Here is a 22141-nt window from a genome sequence, read left to right on the forward strand (position 1 = left end):
GTCTGTCTGCATGCCTGCCTGTCTGTTTGTCTTTTCTTTTATTACAGTCTATCACAGATTCAGTGATGTCTCTTCAGGCAGTGAATGGTATAACAACTCTAGTGGGATGATGAGGCATAGCGGAGAGAGTAAGCATGTGATTTCAAGGAAAGCAGCCGGGGCTCTTATTATAAAGCAGACAGCAAAATAGCAGCATGCAATACTCTCTCGAGAGAAAGGTTAAAAAACATAAAAAATGACAAATATCTAACTGCTTGTTAATGTCAACAAATCTGGTTAAACCATTCGGCTGTGGTGTAGCAGATTAGAAAAGGAAAAGCCTATTTGAAGCAGTGACTGATAGAACTGAAACCGAAACAGTTTCTCCATCTGCTGACGTCAGTGATGTGAGGTAAGGACCAGGCTGCAGCATCCACTCACAACCGCACCCAGCCAGAGAAAAAAGAGGTAAGCAATGTCTTTTTATCCATCAATTCAAGGACTTGGGGGATATTTATTATACAATTTTGAGTTTAAAAGAGAATGTTGTCTTTAATATTTTTGCATGCATGTATCACTGTGCATGTTTACATTACTGTAGTATGGATTATTGATTTTTCCAGACACCGCAGTGCCAAATCTACTGTCAGATCTAGCATATCTGATTTTTATCAGTAAATAAGCTCTTAATAGATATCAAATTTTATCAGCTTGTTTTATTCAGTGCTGTAGGGGAATGAGATGCCACGGCTGCAGAATTGCTTCTTAAAGTCCACACTCTGCAGCTTGCATAATCGAACTGATGCAAGATCATTATCCATGGAAACAAATAGGTTTAATCGGGTAATTATCCAGATTAAATCATAAATGCCTGCATAGATTTGCTTAACTGGAATGGAAATGACAGTGATATCAGGGAAAGGGTGTGGTTAATAACTGGACTTTTTTTTTTTTTACATTTTAAAAGCATTGTGGCACATAGATCAATATTATGTGGTAGAATTAGTAAATAAATAAATAAAAAAGGAGAAAACAATTGCTCTGTTTATTTCTATAGCGCTTTTCACAACAGACATTGTCTCAAAGCAGCTTTACAGAAATCAACAGTCAAGGTGAATGGTGTGCATTTATCCCTGATGAGCAGCCGTGGCGACTGTGGCAAGGAAAAACTCCCTTAGATGTTATGAGGAAGAAACCTTGAGAGGAACCAGACTCAAAAGGGGAACCCATCCTCATTTGGGTGACATCAAGAGTGTGATCATAAGTCTTTCAACAATGCAGAACACTTGAGAATGAGAACTAACATGAGTACTGAAGTATAAGATTATAAGTAATGTTCTTTCTACAGTCTTATACAGTCATTATGGTTCTAAAACTAGGAGCTACTGAGCAACTCATAAAATAGCTCAACATTTGTGATCATCACAGATCCAGCACCATGCCAGAGCCTTTAAACACTCCAGGAGGTCCAATGTCAAAACTCCACACATGAAGTGGGATCCAATTGGCACTGGTACATGCCAATTGAGAAAGAGAAGCAGTGGAGAGAAATTAGCATAGCTGCTGTTCATGATTTTAACAGCACAAGTTGATAATGTGCATTTAATCAGATGTTCTGGAGCACAAGTTTATGATAAGTGACGTATGTTATGTGTAGGCTTTGCTAAAAAGATAAGTTTTTAATCTGCACTTAAACTGTGAGAGTGCGTCTGAGCCACAAACAATGTCAGGGAGACTATTCCAAAGTTTAGGAGCTAAATGTGAGAATGATCTACCGCCTTTAGTCGATTTTGCTATTCTAGGAACTACTAGAAGTCCAGAGTTTTGGGAGCGTGACGGATTGTAGCGTGTTAAAAGACTGGATAGATACATGGGAGCTAAACCATTTAGTGTTTTATAAGTAAGAAGTAGTAGTTTGTAGTCGATTTGAAATTTAACAGGTAGCCAGTGTAGGGACGATAAAATTGGGGTTATATGATCATATTTCCTTGACCTTGTTAGAACTCTGGCTGCCGCATTCTGAACTAACTAACTGTAGCTTGTTTATTAATGATGCAGGAAAACCACCTAGTAATGGATTACAATAGTCTATTCTGGAGGTCATGAACGCATGGACAAGCTTCTCTGCATCAGATATAGATAACATGTTCTTAGCTTAGAAATATAAGGTTACTGTCTATACAAGTTGCTGTCTAAAATAACTCCCAGGTCTTTTATCATTGAACTAGTAGTTACAGAATCTCCATCTAAATGCAGGTTGAAATGCTGGAGCTTCTGTGTACTGGTATTTGGGCCAATGTGCAAAATCTATAGTAGAAATTTATGGGTCATCCAGTCTTTTAATTCATTTATACACTCAGTTATCCGAGCTAATTTAGCTGTATCGCCTGGCTTTGATGAGATATATAGCTGGGTATCATCAGCATAACAGTGGAAGCTAATTCCATGCCTTCTAAAAATATTTCCTAAGGGAAGCATGTATATTGTGAAAAGCAGGGGTCCTAGAACTGAACCTTGTGGCACGCCATAATTAACTAGCATTAACCTGGATAGCTCTCCATTTAAGGCTACAAAATGGTAACAATTGGACAAGTAGGATTTAAACCAGCTTAATGCCTGTCCCTGAATGGCAATATAATTCTGTAAGCGATCTAGGAGGAGATCATGATCTATAGTGTCGAATGCAGCACTAAGATCCAGTAAAACTAACAGCGAGATGAAGCCTTGGCCTAAAAACAGGTCATTAGTGATTTTAACCAGAGCAGTTTCTGTGCTATGATGGGGCTTTAAACCTGACTGAAACTCTTCAAAGATATTGTTCTCTTGTAAGTGGGAACATAACTGGGCAGCGACAATCTTTTCTAAATCTTAGACATAAATGGGAGATTTTAAATGGGTCTGTAATTCGCTAGTGTGTTTGGATCCAAATTAGGTTTCTTAATGAGGGGCTTAAAACTGCTAACTTGAGGGATTTAAGGACATGACCTAAAGATAGTGAGGAGTTAATAATATTGAGAAGAGGCTCACCAGCTGTATATAACACTTTCTTCAATATATTAGTTGAAATGGGATCTAACTGACATGTTGAGTTAGCTTTGGTAATAACAATTTACAGCTCTTCCTGTCCTATACATGTAAAGCAGTGGAGTTGTGGAGTTGTAGGTGAGATTGTGTCAGGAGATGCTGTCAGAGGTTGGACCGCCACAATTGTTTTTCTAATGCTATCAATTTTTTCAGTGAAGAAATTCATAAAGTCCACTACTAAACTGCAATGGAACACATTTTTTAGATAACTGATTTGTAGTTAATTTAGCTACTGTACTGAAAAGGATCCTGGGATTGTTTTTGTTGTTTTCTATAAGTTTGCTCAGGTGTTCAGCTCTAGTAGCTTTTAGCACCTGTCTGTAGCTGAGCATACTGTCTTTATACGCAATTCTAAATACTTCCAATTTAGATTTCCTCCATTTTCTCTCCAGATTACGGACTGTTTTTTTGAGGGCATGCGTATGACTATTATACCAAGGTGCAGGTGTTTGTTCTCTTACCTTTTTTAACCGGATGAGGGCAACAGTGTCTAATGTGCTAGTGAGGATAAGGTCTATGTTGTTAGCCATTTCATTAAGATAATTAGCAGTTATGGGTTTAGTGAGAAATTGAGATAAATCAGGCAGGTTATTTATGAATCTGTCCTTAGTGGTCGGAACAATAGTCCTACCAGGTCGATAACGTAGTGGAACACGGCTAATCTGCTCTACCGGTAGTGTGTACAATATAAGGTAATGGTCTGTGATGTCATCACTCTGGGGTAAAATATCTATATCAGTGACGTCTGCTCCGTGGGATATTATTAAGTCTAATGTGTGGTTAAAACAATGAGTTGGTCTGGTGATATTTTGTTTAACCCCAAAAGAGTTTAATAAGTCCACAAATAATAATCATAAATCATAAATGACAATAATGTTTGATTGCTTTTAAATACTAGTCTTTGAGTAATACTTGCATTCAAACCAAAAATAGGGGGGTTAATCGAGCATAACCAGTGGGTCTGTGAATCAAACAGGTGGCATCTTCTGTAAAATATGCAACTCAGACACAGAAGGAGGTTTCTAGGAGGTTTTATAATTTTGTATGGAACTGTAATGAATGGATATTTGGTGCCACGCAGATGTCCAGGTTCCCTTTTGAGTCTTTTTCCTTTCCACAGTCGCCACTGGCTCACTTATTAGGGATAAACTTAAAATTATAAGGAACAAACTTACAAGCACTAAATTTATACATTATATTTTACAACTTTGTAACATATTTATCTCTGTAAAGCTGCTTTGAGACAATGTCCATTGTTAAAAGCACTATACAAATAAAAATGAATTGTATTATTATAAATCTAGGCAAAATTAAACATTATTTAAAAGCAATGTCAACAGGTAAGCAATGATCAAAACATGGTTGAGCATATCTAATATGAACAAAAGGAGTAATCCAAATGAGAAAACACGGGTTCACAGAGAGGCCAGCTTAGAACTTTGGGGTAGGAAAAATGTATTGGGTCTGTGTTAAACTATGATTACATTAAAGGGATTTAAAATACAAAAAAAGCTGGTCTGGAAGGAAAATATCATAATTAGGAAAGAGGAAATCCTAGAGGTTAAAATGGGTACAAATATATGGTATAGAGAATTTTGTAACTCCATACAAAAGACTTTTGTTAATTCTAACTTGAATGTAACTTGTTACCTATATAATAAACAGTCTTTCCATTACCCTTCTTATACACACTTTTATATGTCATGCCATCATGTTTTCTTCCCAACCCACTTGTTTATTGGACAGGCTTTAAAAAGTCCAATGCAAGAACAAGGTGAACAGGTGTTGGAATGTATTACTGAAGCCAAGGAAATTTCCAACGCTTGGGAAAAAAAGCTTTGAGGAGGTCCAAAGTGTGACACCAAGGAAATAAGAGAAGCACAAAAAAATGACCTTTTGGAGAAAAAAACCCCGGAAACTAACTGAGGAGTAGATTAGATTCAGGGATGTTTGTAGAGGATGATTCAGACAGAGGGAGATTTTAGGGGAATGAAAAAATGTGTAAAAAAAAAAACATTTTGGCAGAGACAATATTAAAGTTCAGGGGGATAAGCTTGGGACTGGAAAATATTGACTGAAAATAATCCCACTTCCTCAAAGACCAGGTTACACATTCACTTCCACTCACTCCATATCTGACTATCTCTTTTTGCTTGTAGGAAAGAATAAAATTATTGTACTTGCCCCCCTTTTTTTGGATCTTATTAGTGCCATTGCATTCCAGTTCTGTAAAACATCTCGAGTGTCTTATGTAAGTATAAGCCTAGAGGCTGAGATAGAACAGATCATGCAAAGAGTCAAGAGCAGTAAACAAAAGCTAAATTCAAACTAAGGGCATAACAGAAAATCCAACACACACACACACACACACACACACACACACACACACACACACACACACACACACTGTGGCTCTTTAGTGTTTTGGACTGGATAATTCCTAGGCCTATACAAGTTTCTGCAGAAAATACTATGTATAGCATACTCACTCTAATGATCCAATTGTACTGTACACATATACTGTACAAAACTAGGAAAGCTGAATGGTTTTATTGCTTGCATCATAAGTTCCTCCCTTGTTGTTTATTTATGGTGTGTTTGAGTTCAGGCTACATAGTTCAGAATTGTTTGATATGTATGCTGTAGCAGGTCCTATACATGTTCCAGTCTGATAGTTAAGGTTAATAAATACATGGTTTGACATGGCTAAAGTGCAACAACTCAAATGCCCTGCATAGAGCCCTGACCTTAACCCACTAATCATTTTTGAAATGCAGACTGCACACCAGGCCTCTTCACCCAGAAATCAGTGACTCAATAATGCTATTAAAGCTAAATGAGCACAAATCTATATAAACATGCTCCAGAATGTTTTGGAAAGTATAGAGGAAATGGAAAAGTAAAGTCTGTTAAAACAACAAATGGGATAAAGAACTTCATGTTGGTGTAATGGGCAGGTGTCCACATACTTTTAGAAATATATATTTTTTGAGTTGATTATAGTATTTTATACAGTTGGTTATAGGATTATAGCACACTATAATAAGTATTATCTTAGCATGTAACAATGTCTTGAATATAGGAAAATTTTGTATTTGTTTAAAGCATTAAATTGTCCTATTATATTGGTAGATTCAATACATTAGATTAGATTAGATTAGATTCAACTTTATTGTCATTACACATGTACAAGTACAAGGCAACGAAATGTAGTTATCAGCAATATCAATTGCAATATCAATAACAATATCAGCAAGTACAGGATATACAGTTTTTACATGATTTACATAAGTTAAATAGAAATAGAATGTAGTAGTGTATGAGGGAAGTAGGATCAGCAAGGGCAGAGTTCAGTAAAGAGACAGCTCTAGGAAAAAAGTTGTTCTTTAGTCGGCTGGTCCTGGTCCGGAGGCACCTGAAACGCCTGCCAGAAGGCAGAAGAGAGAACAGTCTGTGGGTGGGATGAGAAGAGTCCTTAAGAATACTGCGAGCTCGGCACAGACAGCGTTTCTTTTGGATGTCCACCATGGCTGGGCGTTAAGTCCCTGTGATGTGCTGGGCAGTTTTTACCACCCGCTGCAGTGCCTTGCGCTCTGCAAGAGAGCAGCTCCCATACCAGACTGTGACACAGCTGGTCAGGATGCTTTCTATTGCGCAGCGGTAGAAGTTCACCAGTATATCCAAGGAGAGCTGATTTTTCGTCTCTAGGTTACGACCGTAACCCTAGTTCCCCTTCAGGAGCGAGCTGCGTCGAAACGCTATGGGGCGTTCCCATAGCGTTCGACGCAGCTCGAGTTCCTGAAGGGGAACTTAAGTTTCCTCAGGAAAAAGAGGCACTGGTAAACCTTCTTGACCAGGCTGGAGGTGTTGATAGCCCAGGACAGGTCCGCCGAGATGTGGATCCCCAGGAACTTGAAACTGGAGACGCGCTCAACAGCCATCCCATTGATGTGGGTGGTGTCATGTGTGCCTCTTGTCTCCTTCCTGAAGTCCACAATGAGCTCCTTTGTCTTGAAGGTGTTAAGGAGCAGGTTATTGTTATTGCACCATGTGGCTAGGTGCTGGATCTCCTCCCTGTAGTCTCTTCATTGTTGGTGATGAGACCGATCACAGTAGTGTCATCTGCAAACTTGATAATGGAGTTAGATCCATTCACAGGCCTGCAGTCGGAGGTGAAGAGGGAGTAGAGGAAGGGGCTCAGCACACAGCCCTGTGGTACACCAGTGTTGAGTGTGATGGTGTTGGAGCGGATTGGGTCAGATCGAACCTACTGGGGTCTGTTGTTCAGAAAGTCCATGACCCAGGTGCAGGTGGAGGTGTTAATGCCCAGATCTACAAGTTTGGCTATTAACTTGGATGTATTGATGGAATTAAATGCTGAGCTGAAGTCAACAAACAGCATACGTGCATAAGTGTTCTTATTGTCCAAGTGTGTAAGCACAGAGTGGCAGTGCCATAGAAACTGTATCTTCTGTGCTCCTATTGCTGCGGTAGGCAAACTGGTGAGAGATGTGGATGGCAGAGAGTCCTTCAGGTGTGCCAGGACCAACCGCTCAAAGCACTTCATGACAATGGGTGTCAGTGCTACAGGGCGGTAGTCTTTCAGGCACCTTGGGTTGGAGTGTTTTGGCACTGGCACAATGGAGGTGCATTTAAAGCAAGTGGGAACAGCTGCTTGGGCAAGAGACAGGTTGAAGATGTCAGTAAAGAACCCAGCGAGCTGCTCAGCACATGCCCTGAGTATGCGTCCAGGGATGTTGTCTGGTCCAGTGTGCACTGATCCGGCACTCAGTGCATTGCAGACATCTGTGGAGTAGAGTGTGATACATGCCAACAGAATAAGACCATGACACTAGACAGGATGTCTAGAAATTGATTTTATGAATTAATTATCTCATTTGTTGTAGTTAATTTCAGAATAAGAAATAATCAATATTTTTTACTTTACTCGAGATGCATTCAAGATTTTTTGCAGTCCATTAGCTGAATTAAGAGTTTGTTGTCTTTTCAGCTTGACAGGAGAATTGTTGAGACTCATTGAGGCTTCAGTTGTACATCAATGACAAAACAATCTGGTTCTGCAGCTGCTTCTCCAAAGCAAAAAATGAAGAGTGAAAATAAAGTTCAGGAGTCCACTGATAGGCCGGAAGGTAAGGTATTTCAGATGTACCATTATATGCTATGGACAAAAATATTGTGAAAATATTGGGGACCACACAATTGTTTGGGATGTCTCTGGATGTGGCAGCATTAATTTTTCCATACTTGAACTGTTTACAAATTATTCCTTTTTCTAGAGCCCAATGGAGCTGCTGGTGAATCTAGCTCTGCATTGATGGCTGAAGAAAATAAAAAAAAATACAGTGGTTCTACAAGTCATTTTCTAAATCGCATGTTAAAGCCAAAAAAGCTGGGCAAAAAACATTCCTCAAAATCAAATATAAGTAAGTCTGGGCAAAAATACTGTATACACAGCATGTGGTGTACTTTTGTATAAGCAAATCTTTTCTAACGTTCATAATCTCATTATTATTATTATTATTATTATTATTATTATTATTATCATTATTATTATTATTATTATAGCATGCCCAAGAAAGCATCCATGTATTATAAAAAACTAACAAAAACATTATAATATACTTTGTAAAAATTTGTATTACTGCTCAAAAATTCACAAGAAGAAATGTATAACTATTCACATACACTTTTGCTTATTCTATTAATTACTGGAAACTGCTATTTAATTATTATTAAGATTGTTAGGATGCATTCACTAATAAAGTAGCAATTCTTGAGTTTTATATTTCTCCTCCTACTACTATTACTACAAGCAGTAAGTAATGATGACTCTGTTATAATAACTAGTAATTAATAACACTTCACATTAGATTTATTTCTTAAAGTCTAACCTTCTTCCTTGAAATCTACTTCCTCCATTACCACATTGTATAAAATATAAACATCTGTCTGAATGTTTATTGTCTTAATGGGGCTGCAGCTGACACGGATTCCATCATGATGGTTGAACAAACATCAAAATCCTTAAGTGGTTCAGCAAAACATTTCTTAAATCTCAAAATATCAAAAAAGTTGGGCAAAAAAAATTCCTCAAAATCAAATCCAGGTAAGTTTGACTAAACTGACTCCTGATTTCTGTACAGTTTGCTGTCAACATTTGTATCTGTTGTTGCAATGTATGGTGCTAATTATTTCAGAGCTCCTGGATTTCAGTCAGAATCTAAACATGGGATATTTGGCTGAAGCTAGCCAGCAACTTTTAGAAAGAGAGAATTGCCTCTTCAAATTACAGTCAACAACTGAGGATGTGATTTGCACAGAAGATGAAAAAGAATGCTTGAAGAAGGACTATGAGACTCTAATGGATCATTTAAAATTTGCTGTCCATGATTCATTTAACTTGGAGAATCAGGAGATGCTGAGAAGTGCTATAATGGCTATAGTTCAGCAGGAGGAAAGAGACAAGCTCTGGGAAGAGGCAGCAGAGGAATCCCCATGCTGGCGACCCATGAGATGCAGAGAGATCCACGACACAATAATTAAGGAGGTAGTGGAGGAACGTCTGCAGCAAGCAAATGAAGAAGAGAGTGACATGGACATACTGAAAAGAGATGTGATAAAGATGTGTGACATTCAGAAAGACCTGCTTCAAGTTGTCAATCATGTGCAGAAATGTTACACAGATTTCAATGTGGTTCACATGTACGCTCAGCTCTATCACCAGGCTTTCTCAGAAAAACTGAGGAAGCTTCTACAATGCAGTGTTACTATAGACGATTACAAATCCATACTGCAACAAACAAATGGTTTTTCAAAGTAAGTTAAAACAAGGAGATCATCCAAACAGTACCGTATTTGTTACATGTTATTAGAAAGCAGATTTAATGACACATTCATCAAACAAGCTTTATATAAATGTAATGCTTTTTTCAGGCAGATTTTGCAACACGACGAATTGAACCAACACATAAAAATTGAATCATTAGGAGCTTTGTTACCCGAGGAAGAGCATATGTCACTGGAGGAGCAGTATTTGTCACACAAAGAGGTGATGCAAAAGCCAAAAAAAAAATGTGTACCTTTGTATCTTATTGTGTCAATTCACTCTGGGCACATTTATAGGAAGCTTGTAGCTTTGCCCTTTTGAGCAGCTATTTGATCAGCTATGTGTCTGCAAGCAGATCAGTGCCTTCAATCATGCAGCTACAGGTTAAAAGTTTTTGTTAATGCTTTGGTTGCACATTTTAATTTGGAAAAGGTGATCTCAACCGATGAGATAGTCTCAGTGGTTATTTGAGTGGACTTCCTGTTAGTTCATATCATTCTTCTCTATTCAGACTCATCAACAAGCATTTTCTACCTGCTGTAAAATCACCCAGAATTTTCTTTTCTTTTCTCACCAATCTGTGTAAACTGTTTAGATTCTTTAATTCTCAAAGCAACCCTTCTGGCAGAACTACACCATTGTTAATGTCAGTGAGAATACGTTTTCCACATTCAGTTGTCTAATGTGAACATTAACTGAAGCCCTTAATCTGTATTAGCATTAATTTAAAAATCAGACTGCTGCCACAGACTGCTATCTATGATTGGATAACTGAACAGGTTTTTCCTATTAAAATGGAGAGTCAGTGTAATGACATACTCAGGAAATGCAAATTTTCCATGCAAAACCTTCTTTTCTCTTCTTGTCTTGTTTACAGAAAGAGGTCGAAACTTGGTTGACTAATGCTCTCAAGTTGAAGAAGACCGACTGGGATGCTAATAAAAAACCTGAACTTCTTGATGAATATTATTTTTGCAATCTGTATTTAGATGTTATAGGGGTATGGGCATCAGGCTATGTTGGCTCATTTTATTGTTTAAGTGATGTACATTAGCATGTCATTAATATTTTATCTTCTCTGGTCTTATTCTAATCTCTTATTCAACAGCTTTTTAATGGAGCCATAAATGAGGTCAGTGACATTTTAGGAAATGATAAAGCACAGAGAATTTTGATGCAGATGGGCAGCTTTCTAATAAGGTAATTTTACATTCACAAGATCAAGTGGTTATTTTTTCCATTAAAAAAAAATAGAAATATGTTTATACAAGCTAACTGAAACACTGGAACACTAATCTGGACATCTAATTCAGGCAAAAAATGATAGTCGAGCTGTAACGTAACTTTTGAGGTAATCATTTGAACTCAAACAGCACATATTTAATTTTATTTGCCAAATTGTATGGTCCCAAAAGGTAATGTAGCTAGGCTAGCTAGAATTATGGAATTATTTAACTAATTGCATGTGTCCAAAGCCTTCAGTAAATATAAAGATCTTTTTTTGTCAGTTATAAGAACTGCATGGAGGAATTTCTCCAAGGTCAGCAGATGAACATCACTGAAATCATGAAAGCCCAGCTGTTTAATATCAGCAAAATAAGGTAAGAAAATATAGTCCTGGATCCCTGGTATGCATGTTTGCATCACAAAACTTTTTTTGTATTTAAAAAAAATGAAGATTTTAATTTCAATATACTTTGATTGGTAGGGAAACACCAAGAACTTATCAAACTTGATTAGAAATTCGGCATGTACAGCTGGCATATTTCATTGTAATTAATTAAGACACTATTGAAAACAGTAGGAGCACTTTTTTCCTTCAACCAGTTTTGGTCATTGCAGAGTTAAAGAGAGTGTACAGTTTCAAAAAACTTTTTTAACTTGGAATATTAGGAACAGAAGTTAACATGAAAATTTGAAATGAAATTGATTGCCATTTTTGTTTTTTTGATATTTGACCAAAATGAGGAACATCTCAGATGGGAAGTTGTACTGTCTCTCTACTAACTGTATTCACAGGGAGTATATTGAGAAACAAGAGAGTCTTCCAGATGAAGTGAAAGTGGCCTGGCTGTCAACTTTATCAGAGTTGAGAGATTCCTGTCACAATTACTTCCTCAGTCCCATACACAAGGACCTCAAGGTACTTTTACACAAACACAAGTCCATCACTAAATTGTTTTTTAATGGTGGATTCACATAATATAATTAACCTACAACCTAGAGGGAACATTTGCAGCATACACAACTCTGTCTGGTTACAGTCAGAAAAATGTATATCTACCTTTTAATGGAACCTTCACGCATAACTTTTTTTTAAATGCAATATCCATTTTTGTTAGTGCTGTCCATGATACAATCACCTGATGAGAATTGATGTGCAATTTGTTTTGCTATACACTGATGCCATTAAGGGTTTATGAACAAAAAATAATATAAGACGTAATCAGACTTGATTACTTGATGTTTAAATATGGATGTTAGATAACAGAACATGGCAACTTTATATCTCTCAGAATATTTCACATCAATCTGCTGTTGTTTTCCAGACTGTTAGATGTCTGATTAGAACAGTCACACTTAACACTTAATTCTTTTTCAGGACCAAATTTCATGCTATCATGCTTGCTTACATAATTTAAGAAAATCCCTCAGTAACCCAGACAGCTTTGCCACATATTTCATAATATGATACATACTGCTGTTATTATTACCGCAAACAGCAACATGATAAGCGCCAATATACTGGCTCAACATGGATGATCTCTGATGATCGCAAATGTTGAGCTATTTTATGAGTTGTTCAGTAGCTCCTAGTTTTATTACCACACTGACTGTATAAGACAGTGGAAAGAACATTACCATACTTATAATCTTACATTCGAGTGCTCATGTTAGTTCTCACTCTCCAGTGTTCTGTATTGCTTAAAGACTATAATTACACTTTATACTTCATGTCACCCAAATGAGGATGGGTTCCCCCTTTTGAGTCTGGTTCCTCTCAAGGTTTTTTCCTGATTTCTGTAAAGCTGCTTTAAGACAATGTCTGTTGTGAAAAGTGCTATAGAAATAAACTTGACTTGACTTGACTTGACTTGACTGACACTTTATACTCATTCAGACGGATTCTTGGAACATGTTTTATATTAGCTGTATATATAGTGTTCACTATACTGATTCCTTGTAAATGAATTGTTGCCACAGAACATGCCAACTTTGGTGACAGTCCACTCAATTTTTGGTGGGCAAAAGTATTGGAACAGATAGTAAAGTGAATGAGAAATGTAAAGTACATGAGACTTATTTTACTTGTTGTTTATATAGAGAGATGATGTAGAGAAACAAGAGAATTTCCCATATGTAATGAAAGTGTTTTGGGGATTTCATTTATATCTCTCAGAATATTTCAATATTTTATTTTTAGTATTTTACTTAACTCTTTTTCAGGACATTATAAATTGTTGTTTTGACTATGCCTGATACTTGCCTGATGTAAAAGGTTCTTATCAAGTTATCCTTTCTTTTTTTACAAAATGACTTGAATTCTGTTTCTATAGACAGCTTTCTGGTGTTAATGTTGGTTTATCTTTTCAACAACAAACACATTCCTCACAGATGAAACCAAAACTCAAACCATGAGTAGACATCAATTGTTTAACATGCTCAAATGCATGCTTTGTTTATTTTGCATATTTAATTTTCCTTGTTTTCACTGAAAGGTTCCAGTTGATTTTAAAAATTATTTTATTGTAATAATGGCAGATTATTGGCTTTTTTCCATACTACATTTTAATAATTTTTATAATATGTACTTGCCTGTTTACATCTTTAACCTTGTTCCTGTGTTTTCATGCAGGAAAATTACTGTAAATTGTGGACTTCGATTTGGTTTTCAAAGCATGAAGAGATTGTTGACAAGTTCGAAGATACATTGAATGAGAAAATACATACTTTGAATAGGTTACACTGTGCCTGTCAAAAGGTCAGATTCACCACAAAATTCTCTCTCTCTCTCTCTCTCTCTCTCTCTCTCTCTCTCTCTCTCTGTTATTCCCTCTCTAATTATCTAACTTATATAGCTCAGTGTGTGTGTGTGTGTGTGTGTGTGTGTGTGTGTGTGTGTGTGTGTGCGGGTGGGTGTGTGTGTGCATGCGTGCGTGTGTGTGTGTGGGGGTGTGTGTGTGTGCGTGTGTGTGTTTAGGAGCTGTTGAGTCAGCTGCATTTTGAGGTGATGATTGAATATGTGAAGAGGATGTTAAAAAGGAAACTGAAACTTAAAAACAAGGACAAGCAGGAGGCAGCTGCACGCTTTCTGTGTGAGGACAGTGAAAGAATCAACACCCTGTTTAAAAGAAATGTTAGTAGGTCTCTCTCTCTCCCTCTCTCTCTCTCTCTCTCCCTCTATCTATCTATCTATCTATCTATCTATCTATCTATCTATCTATCTATCTATCTATCTATCTATCTATCTATCTATCTATCTATCTAACACACACAAATATACAGATAGCACAGCAAAACTTACCAAATTTCATGCTATCATGCTTGCTTACATAATTTAAGAAAATCCCTCAGTAACCCAGACAGCTTTGCCACATATTTCATAATATGATACATACTGCTGTTATTATTACCTCAAACAGCAGCATGATATGCTCCAATATACTGGTTTAACATGCTAGTCCATGTTTACTGGTAGTTTTCTTGAACAGCACATCCCAAAGTGGTTTATTCGTTATAGCTAGTGCAATTTCCTGATGATTACAATTGTTTCAATAATAAATGTGATGTGTTGTTCTTACCCATTTATAGGTACATGTAACATGATGAAACAAAGTTCTTTTTATAATAAAAATGATATAACAGTAATTTTGCTCATACCAGTACCTTCTTTTTCTCTTGATGTTAATAAGTCATAAATGCAACTTGTCTCAGAAATTGCAGAAAAAATTACTGACTGTTATACCACACTGACAATTTATACTCATTCAGACTCATTCTTCGAACATGTTTTTTATTAGTTGTAGATATTGTGTTCACTATACAGATTCCTTGTAAATGAATTGTTGCCACAGAAACAGTAGCATATTACACCAGCTAATTTTAGAAACCTATGATTTCTATGATTTTTATTCGGTTATAGAAAACCAATCAACACCGTCTGACCAATCAGAACTGAGATCTCTAATTTCACTGCTCTGATTTTAAACTGTATTATTCGGTTCATACACCCCAAAATGTGAATTTGCAGCTGTCCTCTATTTAAAATGCTTAAAATGTTCTGCACAAGTATTAATAATGTGCAAAGTAAACTTCAGATTTAGATTAAACCATATCCCAATTATTGCTGTGGGGCTTACATTTACATTATACACTATACATTTATTTAAATAATAAATCAAATGTTTGAGCATTTTTCACGTTTGAGAATAATTGATTACTTTATTTAAACAGGGATCGGAGAATGTATGGCTATCTGACATTTTACCCAGAGTTTCAGAAGTGATAAAGGAGCAAGATCCAGAAAACCTTGAACTGGAAATCTTTGTGTTGTTAAAACACCACCCTGACCTCAGGTGGGTTTTGGGCAACTTTACAGTATATAATTAACTCATACATTCAGTATTCACATAGTAAAATATACACTGAATGATGCAATGGAATGATGCAAAGATACAGCACATTATTGCTTGTCATGCAAGTGTTTTGATTTGCTTGCAACACTCATGTTTCTGCACACATCTCAGCAACTTATCCTGATAATTATTTGTTTAATTCCCAATAAGAAGCTGCTGTACTTCTCCAGAAACCTAGTGAAATTATTAATCAAACTAACTATATTTACTGGTTAACAGACATATTAATCTACAGATATGCTTTTTCAGTCCCTTGTCATTTCTAGTCCTGACTGCTGCAGCTTGCTCCTGCATACCATCTGATCCCTGTAACTAATGCATAATGCAGCTGCATGAATTGTTTTTCATTTCCACAAGGTTTCATTTGCGTTCATTTTCTACACTCCCTCTATTGGCTTTCTATAGCTGCTCTTGTATGATTTAATCTGATGCTTGCCTACAAACCAAAAATGGGTCAACACCCATATACTTAAAAACACTAATCATCATTTTTTTTTTCCCTTTGCCTTTTCATACTCCTCGCAACAAGAATTTATCCTGTTGCTACTCTTTTGTTTTTGATCAAGTGAACTATGAGGAGATTTTAAACTAATGCATATTCCAGCTCAAATACTGTATGTCAACTATTATTACTGTATGCAAGAAAAAAGTCCAATGGCATAGTCACAAAGGTGAGTCATCCAACTTATCCCGCCAGAAATTAGCTGTTCCCTAGTACAGTTTTTTAGAATGCACTGGAATGTGGATGGCCCATATATTCTGGAAGAAAAAATGAGCAGAACAACTTTCAGCCTTACAATTAAACCAAACAGCCAATGCTTTGTGCATTCTAATCACATTGTTTCCTCTTCTTCTTATTTAGTGAACGCCAGGTCTGTCAGCTCTTGCAGCTGAAAAGCAGATGTCCAGATGTGCACATGATCAGAGCGTGTTATCATCAGACTGTAAACAATCAGCCAGTACCCTTAGAAGAAAAAGACGACTCTGCGCTGGCACCAACATTCTTCTCCCATTTGCCTAGAAATATCTCGCTGAGTTTCCCTTCTTGTTTCTGCATTCTCCCCATCTTTTGTTGGAATGTAATGCTTCCATGTAGGAAATGTTAACAACTACGCTTTAATGAGCAAGGACAAAGATTCAAAAGCATAATTGCATAATTACATTACACATAGTTCAGGTTATAAAGACGAGCTGGCATTATTCAATATTTCTGCATCTCATTTTATAGGATTACAAAAATGGATAGCTAAGAATTAGTATAAGAGGGTTTTCAGGAGAAGAGAAGGAAACTATAAAAAATGCAGATGAGAGTAAACATGTCAATATTACATCCTAATTACTATGTGTAGTTCAAATATATTGGCATTATGTGATGCTGACATTTAAAGATTCATTATACAAGAATCTGGATAACTGACTTATTTGGGACAAAATTGCACCACCTTTTTTTCCTTTTCAGCATTGCCAACAGTAATTAAAGTCATTATCATCCTCCTTTTTTATTTAATTAGAAGCTAGAAATATATTAAATGTGGGCATGAATATAGGTACACATGTATGTGAACTAAGAGTTTTTACTTACCGTAATTTCTGGACTATTAAGCGCACCCATATATAAGCCGCACCCACTGAATTTTACAAATATTTTTATTTTGAACATAAATAAGCCGCACCTGTCTATAAGCCACTGAAACTAATGAACTTTACACAGGCTTTAACGAAAGACACGTTACACACAGTGTAACGAGTGAAATATGTTGCGCTTTCTTTAGGAGCAGAGCGGTATTTTGGGAATAGCCTGGCACTGCATTTTTCCGCTATTACTGCATGTGTGCAAGACGAGGATTATGTCCTTATTATTTTCTGATGCTCATTTCTAAGTTTCTTTGACTAACCCGTAACGCTGTTGCCAAGAAAATAAAAAGCACGAGTTTTGAAAACCTGTCTGTGCTTATATGATTTCTGTTGCAACTGGAGTTAGCGAGCTCTCCCTTCACCCAGACTCAACGTGCTACAACGGCTTGTATCTAAACAGTAGCCGACCAAGAAAGTCATTGTTCACTGTCTTTCTCCTTCCTTTCTCTTGGGAGTTTAACTTTTCTTCGTTTCCGTTCGGAAATTTCATTGGTCTATTGTTATGGGGTTCAGTTTTTTGGCTTGAAGTTTGTGAAACCGAGAAAAACCCAGGAAAAATTCATAAATTGCCCGCTTCGTTGTTTAAGCCGCGGGGTTCAAAACATGGGGAAAAATTAGCGGCTTATAGTCCGAAAAATACGGTATTTCAGTGTCTTTACAAAAAGCGTTATTAAACTAATACACCAACTACTTTGCCACACAATCAACAAAAATAATGGTAGTAGTTTAAATAAACCAAAATCTTCCAAAAATAAATAAATTAATCTTGTAAATAAATAATTATTTCACAAACTGTCAGGTTTAGTGTGATTTACCTGTGCTGGTGACAATTCTAAATGTTGTTTCTCAAATAAAAAAAATATAGCCAGTGTTTGGTAGAGAGGTTACGGTGGTGGTGTTCCAATATTAAACTAATAGCTTCTTTGCAACAATCATATCAGTTGGCCAAAATTTCCAGTTGTTCTTACTTGTTGTTGTTACTACTTGCAACTTGCAACTGTAAAAGAACAAAATCTGTGGGAAAATGAATCATAGTGACCTTGTCCATAAAATCAAGCAGTTCCAAAGCATAAGTACAGTGTCCTAATTTCCTGATTTCCTGATTTCTTAGTGGTGGTGGTACGTTTTTTCAAGTTGTATCTCATTTCCATCATTTCACATTACTGTTTTAAATGAAACATGTACTGTGATTGTTTTAATATATAGTCTGTGATACAAAATAAAACATGTTGAACCTGTTTAATGACTATTCATACTTGGTTTATGACTCAGCATGTATGCATTAACTAATCAGTATGAAACTCATAGTTATAAAAAAAAAAAAAAAAAAAGAAATACACACAGGAAGGATTAATGCAGTTCTCACAGAGTTAATGCTGGCCCCATTGCTCAGGAAACATGTGCTTTATTAATAGCATATGTGATGTCGAAATTGAGAAATAAATTGGCACAGAGTCCTCACATTTTTCGAAAAACAGCCTCAATTATTTATGGCATGGATTCCCCAAGAAACCATGTTGAATTTTGTTTTTTATATTCTCAACCATGTGGAGATGATTGCATCAAGACATTTTTGTAGATTTGACAAATGCCCTGTTCTACCAAAACCAAATGTGTTCTGTTGGAGTCACATCCGGTGACTGGAAAGGCCAATGAAAAACACTAAACTCTTTGTTATGTTCATGAAACCAGTTTGAGATGACTTTTGTATTGTCCCTGATGCATTATCATGCTGGAAGTAGTCATTACCGCAAGCTTGCAGTTTGATATGATTTTCTGCTCAAAACAGTTATACAGACTGGTTATCAAAGTTACTGTAGCTTTCTGTCAGCTTAAACCAGTCAGGTCATTTTTCGATTGACCTCTTCTTCATCATGCTGCTTTTTGGATACTTTTGCAGCATTGTGAATAAACTTTTGTGTGTGAAAAACTCCCATGTAATCAGCAGCTACAGAAATACTCAAACCAGCAGTTATGACATGATATAAACATTATACAAAGCTTTTGGCTTGTATCTGATTTTATGCATTGTACTGCTGTCACATGATTGGCTGATTCGATAATTGTGTGAATGAGTAGTGTACAAAACTTCGTAATAAAGTGCTCGTTGAGTGCCTCCATATTCTTTTCAAGGACCATTAAGTTTATTGTTTCAATAATATACATATTGTGTTTACACATGGTGGTTATGACTGTGTGGCCACTTCCGACTTCACCATTATCAAGTTTGCTGACGACACTGTTGTGGTGGGCCTGATATCCAACAACGACGAGACAGCCCACCTACAGGAGATTAAAAACCTTGAGAGATGGTGCCAGGAGAACAATCTTCTCCTCGATGTCAGCAAGACTAAGGAGTTGATAGTGGACTTCAGCACAAATCAGGAGCGGTCATACCAACCGCTAAACGTCAACGGGACCCCAGTGGAGAGAGTGGACAGTTTCCGGTACCTAGATGTTCACATCACACAGGAACTGTATTGGTCCTGCCACATCAACACCCTGGTGAAGAAGGCCCGTCAGCATCTGTACATTCTGAGACGCCTAAGGGACTTTAAACTACCATCTCAGGTGCTAAGGACCTTTTACACTTGCACCATTGAGAGCATTCTGACAAGTAGCATCACTCCTGGTTTGGGAACAGCACCATGCAAGACAGACTAGCCCTCCAAAGGGTGGTGCGTTCAACTGAACGTACCATCTGCACCGAGCTCCCTAACCTCCTGGACATCTACAGCACGCGGTGCTGGACCAGGGCCAGGAAGATTGTGAAGGACCTCAGCCGTCCAAACAATGGACTTTTTTCTTTGTAGCGTTTCGTTGTTGCTTTATATATACATATAATCCCGGTGAATATTCCTCATAAAACGTCTCAATGTGTAAGGTGCAGTATACATCCTGGTATATGTAAACATACTGATGTACTGAGTATAAGGCATTCGTAAGATGCAGGACAGATAGCAGCAGTATGACAGTAGTATAAAAAGACTAATGTGTAAAGTGCAACAGTGTCAGGTTTAAAGAATTTGTACATGTAACAGTTATTAAATAGGTGTTTATAAAACAGGTCTATTTTCTGCAGAATTCTGCAGAGAGCATAAAGTGTATGTGTATTAGTAGGAGGGAAATGCTGAGAGAGAGTGTTGAGTGAAGGACGGAGGAGTGGCTGGTGACTCCCTGACAATTCTCAGTGTAACAATAAACAACATAGAGCATGAAGACAAAATATTCTTGTAAATGTTTTAAAGTAATTATGGTTGTGGCAGCAGGGGTGTGGCCGAGCACCGTTTTGTAAATGGAGGGCGAGCCTGGGAGAGACAATAGGTAAGAATCACACACACACCTGTTGGGACCCACAAGAAGAGTGGCAGAAGGGCACCTAAGAAAAGAGAGACACGCAGAGACATGCGTGTGTGTGCATGAGTGAGAGAGAAAGTACAGAAATTAAATAAAGAATCTGGTTCTGTCAAACTGGTCACTGCCCCACTGTTCTTCCTTACTGACCTGCCCAAACCGATCGCTCTCCTACAGTGCTGTTTTAAATTACATAAATCATCAGGACACCAAGCCGAACTTTTGCTCCGTTTCGACACGGACGGTTTTAACTGCATCATTGCATCATAGCGTTTTGGTCTGGGAAATAGGGATATAAGTTTCAAATGCTTTACTTCAGAATGCGAAGCGCTAACAAAGAGGAAGAACCAGAAGCAGAAGCAGAAGCAGCAGAAAGAATCATGGCGGATTTGGTGCTTGATTTGAGACTTAGGGCATCATTAAAACAAATGTTTGGTGATTTAAAAAAAACAATTTTTGATGGAGTTTATAATTTTTTTTTTTTATATATCTGAGTAAAGAAAGGATTTTCATTTACTCTCTAAGAGCCTCTTTAATATTTATTTATTATTCCTTTATTTATATCTGTCATAAAAATTGTCAAACAGATATTTTCGTTAACACATTATTAACGCGTTAATTTTTACATTCCCACTTAGCTACAAAGACAGAGCTCAAATAAAAGAGATCTGTTAAATGATTCCTCTTAGGGTTATTTTAGGTCAGCTAATGGTATACAGTACACTTATTATATGTTATACTGCCCTCTGGAGCATATTCAATAAAATCACAATCCCAAAGTTACAGAAAGTGGTCGCTTCAGAATATGATGAAACTTGTATGCATTTTTTTACTATATATCACATCAGTGCATAAGAAAAGTGCACATTGTGAAACAAACACTAAAGTCAAAATAATGTATCTGCACTTTATTATATCACATTTTCTTTTTCCTTTTTATTAATTATTAATGATAAAAAAATACAATTAAAAAAGTACCAACATTTGTGTAATTATATAAACAGTTAAGAAAAAAGAATTATATGAAGAATAAATGACAAGATGAATAAAATAATGAAAATATTTATAGCTTGGATGTTTTTTTATATTAAAAGTCATAAAAACAAGAAGAGTCTCGACATTCTTGTGCATAGATAGAGGATATATAGACAATAGCAATGTATTTACAGGTATGAATATAGAATAAAGAAATAATATTAAGAAGAAGAAGAAGAAAAGGAGAAGGAGAATAAACTGATCCAAATTACTTATAGTTTTATTCCATTAGCATCTTCAGAAAGTGTTTCAACACTGGAAATTTACGTTTTTAACCAGAGTGTAAGTACATAATGTGTAAAAGAAAAAGAACATTATTACAGAATGCACAATAGTTCTGTTCACAACCAAATCAAGTCCTAAAATATTATTATGCTATCATTATAGTATTATAGTTATCATAATAAATGAATTATGAATTATTTTGTAGTTTTTATAATAAATGAACCAAATGAAAAAAGCATAGGTTTGTGGAAGCAGAATGGCTTGAATACGATTCATGGCATACTCTGCAGTGCTCTACTGCATATAAGCATTAGTTCCACCTTTTACTAAAGACTTTTAATGCACA

General features: G+C 36.5%; 1 protein-coding gene across 1 annotated transcript; it reads left to right on the forward strand.

Annotated features, from left to right (window-relative positions):
- The first annotated feature begins 162 nt into the window (after positions 1–162).
- Positions 163–17244, forward strand: LOC124376516 (exocyst complex component 3-like protein). Its single transcript, XM_046835638.1, has 14 exons — positions 163–447; positions 8075–8213; positions 8361–8507; positions 9065–9190; positions 9282–9900; positions 10018–10132; positions 10788–10910; positions 11019–11110; positions 11419–11511; positions 11930–12053; positions 13767–13892; positions 14112–14267; positions 15365–15486; positions 16409–17244. The coding sequence occupies exons 2-14, from the start codon at positions 8123–8125 to the stop codon at positions 16650–16652; spliced, it is 2178 nt and encodes a 725-aa protein (XP_046691594.1). The 5' UTR covers positions 163–447; positions 8075–8122; the 3' UTR covers positions 16653–17244.
- The last annotated feature ends 4897 nt before the right edge of the window (positions 17245–22141 follow it).

The sequence above is a fragment of the Silurus meridionalis genome, chromosome 23, assembly GCF_014805685.1.
Source record: "Silurus meridionalis isolate SWU-2019-XX chromosome 23, ASM1480568v1, whole genome shotgun sequence".
NCBI classification, from domain to species: domain Eukaryota; kingdom Metazoa; phylum Chordata; class Actinopteri; order Siluriformes; family Siluridae; genus Silurus; species Silurus meridionalis.

Coding starts and splice junctions, on each gene's coding strand:
- LOC124376516 (XM_046835638.1), top strand. CDS start 8,123: ATGACAAAACAATCTGGTTCTGCAGCTGCTTCTCCAAAGCAAAAAATG. Junction 9,901..10,017: donor CAAACAAATGGTTTTTCAAA/GTAAGTTAAAAC, acceptor TGCTTTTTTCAG/GCAGATTTTGCAACACGACG. Junction 10,911..11,018: donor TGTATTTAGATGTTATAGGG/GTATGGGCATCA, acceptor CTTATTCAACAG/CTTTTTAATGGAGCCATAAA.